This window comes from Pseudopodoces humilis, chromosome 3 (assembly GCF_049639895.1).
Source record: "Pseudopodoces humilis isolate 2021_Gansu_Grassland_sample_001 chromosome 3, ASM4963989v1, whole genome shotgun sequence".
In the NCBI taxonomy this organism is placed as follows: domain Eukaryota; kingdom Metazoa; phylum Chordata; class Aves; order Passeriformes; family Paridae; genus Pseudopodoces; species Pseudopodoces humilis.
In genome coordinates this window covers 79,390,091-79,393,360 of record NC_142202.1, presented here as the reverse complement: position 1 = coordinate 79,393,360, position 3,270 = coordinate 79,390,091, and the positions used below count along the sequence as shown (strand labels likewise).

General features: G+C 33.9%; 1 protein-coding gene across 4 annotated transcripts in view; it reads right to left on the bottom strand.

The window, feature by feature from the left end:
• Positions 1 to 858: 858 nt before the first annotated feature.
• Positions 859 to 3,270, bottom strand: part of SYNCRIP (synaptotagmin binding cytoplasmic RNA interacting protein) — a 25,257-nt gene continuing 22,845 nt past the window's right edge. For 2 of the 4 annotated variants that reach the window (XM_014263504.2, XM_088052550.1), the window contains exon 12: positions 859 to 2,757. In XM_014263504.2, coding sequence (XP_014118979.1) covers positions 2,729 to 2,757 — 29 coding nt within the window. In that variant the 3' untranslated portion in view covers positions 859 to 2,728. The remainder of the gene's footprint in view (positions 2,758 to 3,270) is intronic. The other 2 variants (XM_014263505.2, XM_014263506.2) reach the window with 1 other exon arrangement.

The window sequence follows — 3,270 nt, the reverse complement described above, 5'->3', positions numbered from 1 at the left end:
TGCACCAATATCAGAACAGTGCAAATCATATTTAATTGTAAAAGTTATAATGGCTTGAGTTCATAATTAGAGGGAACACTGTCAGGATATTGGTATTTTGCTCACTCACCATTGCTTGCATTCCATTAAAGACTTTCCTGTCAATTTCGCCTTTTTTTTTTTCCTCTTAAAATAGTCATCCCCCATGCTTTTATCAGAGCTGAAATTAGGGATTTAATCCACAATTTCAACACACATAGCGCCTTAGTTGCAATGTTTTCATGCACTTCCATCTACTGTTACAATTCCATAAACGTATTATCCCCTGCAATACGTTTCCAGACTAAGAACTAGTCACTAGCACTTGTGATCCAACAAGTGTTTTAAGGTTTTCAGCAATGGAGAGATTTCAAGATTAAGAAATCTGAGGACTTCCCCTCTCCTACAGCCCCCAGTGTTTCATTTCATAGCAAATTCAAAATTGGTTTCCACATCTTGACAGTGTTCCTTATAAAACCGTATGACAGTAAAAGTGCCAGTAGGCATGGCAACCTCTTTGAAGGGAGCATTTAAACTCCTTGGCACTGGGAATGCCAGCACCAAGGATTACATTGAAATTCAAAGTTATACTTAAGGCTACAATTAGAAAACCCACTTTCCATAAGCCTAATTTCTCTAAGTAGATTTGAAAATTCAGAAGCTAATGCAACATTAAGTTTTACGCTCGAATTTGAGGAAGAAATAAGAAATTTCTTTAGCAAGGGCAGTATATGAAACTCTGGTAGCAAATGTCTCTTAGGCATTGACTACTCATTTCACCATCATTCACTTACTTTGTCTTAAAGTTCAAAACTGGCAAGGCACATTTACATATTCCAATGAATACTTGACAATTTTTAATTACACTTTATGTCCCAGCTATCCCAGTAATTGACATACAACATACTAAAATGGTTTATTAAGATAACAAAAAAAAAAAAATCAATTAATGTGAAAACATACAGGCTATTGGCAACCACTATTCTAAAAATTATGTAAATACAAGTAAACATACTGAAATGTGTGCGATTCTAAGTTTTTAACCAGATCTCTGTACTAACACACATTTATATTAATGACACATAAAAAAAATAAAAACTTTATTACAAAAATAAGTTACACTCGCCTCCAGCTTACAGTATAAAACAATTTTATTTGCAGGAATGCAAAATGATTGTTTGCCATGAGCATTTTCAACATATGACATGTCTAATTTTGTTAAAATTTGCATTTACTGGGGGAACTGGTGTGTATAAAACCTTAATTAGGTATAAGCTTCAATTTTCATTGTGGTGCCTATGGGTATGTAGTATAACTGCAGTATCCCTTTGTGAAGGGGGTTAAGGGAACTCTTTATGCCAAGTCCAAAGTAAGTCATAATTTTATCTATCTTTTACCTATATGAAACTGGACTTGGCAAGGTTCTGTTTTTATTTTGTCTTTTTTTAAGGGTGGTTCAATAGAGGATGCTTCACCACTGAACACTCACTGTCATCAAGGTGCTTTAGAAAATTAAAAACATAGCACAAATGATTGTACTCTACTCTACAGGTTATCATGATCTGCATAAGAGAAATGGAAAGCTGATCCACATGTTTTTACAGTGATCAGCAATAAGAAATGCACTAATGAAAACATACCTTTTACCTAAAAAGCTAAACTACAGCCATATACTATTCTATGATTTATGAAAAACTTCAAAATATCCAAATGTCAGGCTTCACTGTACAGTTGTCAGTTTTAGTCTGACCTTTTATAAAGGGACACTGCAGTATTTAGTACAAGTTGCTGATGCACTTTTTTTGAACATCTGATGTCTTACAAAAGTAACATCTTGCTAAACTATTATACATCCAAATAACTACAATATCTGAAGAAGCAAGGCTGCTTTTTCAGCCACAAAATACGACAAAAGCAAGGCCTGTTATGATGGTCATGAGGAAGTCTTACAAAGCCTCTGGAACTAAAGGCAACTAAGAATGTTACATTTGGTATATTATAATCTTACCCTCATATCATATTAAACAAGCCTTGCTTTTATCTACAAAGATTTTCTATGTACAGTACAGACAGGGTATAGTTCAATCCTCTGCTACTGAGGTAGTTAACCAACCCTTTAAAAAAGGTTCTGAAAAGAACCACTATCTGGAATGCCTGACTAACCAGCTCTGATGATTACACCTGAAACTGCTGTATCTGAACACAATTCGTAAGTGATTACTAAATAGACAATCATGATTAACCTTCATGAGCAGAAATAAAATTTAAGGATACCAATGATGGTATTCATCTATAGCACTGCAATAAAAATTAAAATGCAAGAATTTGTGAATACCACTTTTGGAATCCTTAACTAAGAAAACTTGGGGGAAAAATCTACTTAAAGCAGATTTTTTAAAGAACAACTTTATTCTTTATTAAGATACCATGCTAGACGTTAAGGATTTTGTTGAACACGTTGGGGAAATAGAGTAGCTTTAGTTTAATAACTTGCACTGCAGAGAAAACTGTTAAAGAAATCCATTTCAAAGTCCAAGTATTAGTTCAAATGTCCCATATTTGAATCCATGATCTTCGCAGGAAGGTCTTTTGCAACAGAATATGCTCCTATACAGCTGAGATACTTAAGGTTGCTTGATATCCTTACCATTACTCCACTGCAAGCTTCTGGTGTAATCCCACATAGCAAGTCAGTCTTCATTGTAACAGGTCAGGACCGGCCTCGACCCCTTTTCCCTGCTAGCCAGGTAACAAAAGGAATCAATTAGATAAATCATTTTAAACTCTGGTCTGTACATTTGTTAACATAAAATCTTAGCAAAATGAATTATTTTTAAATAAAACTACTAGACAAGAACATTCTGCCTTCTGATTGCCACTAACTTTGGAATTTTGCTATGGGTGTTTTACCACTTTGTCACAAACTGGTATTATTTTAAAAGTTAAGCTTTAAACCTTGAATCACCAGCTAAAGTTTTGCGCACTGAGTCACAAACAACTTTACATTATAGAAAATTCCCAGTAACAGTGATATAAAACTTAGTGGTTAAAGTCATCATGAAAACACGTTGAAAATTGAATCAAGTCTAAGCATAATGTGACTTGCAATCTATTTATGAATTTCAATGACCTAACTGCTTTAGGCATAATTTTTTTAAAAAATCACAACTTTCAGGTGCAATCCTTACTTTTTTTAACTGTATCCAGAATCCAAGATAGTAGTGCCAAAATGAAGAAGAAAAAAAAACACCT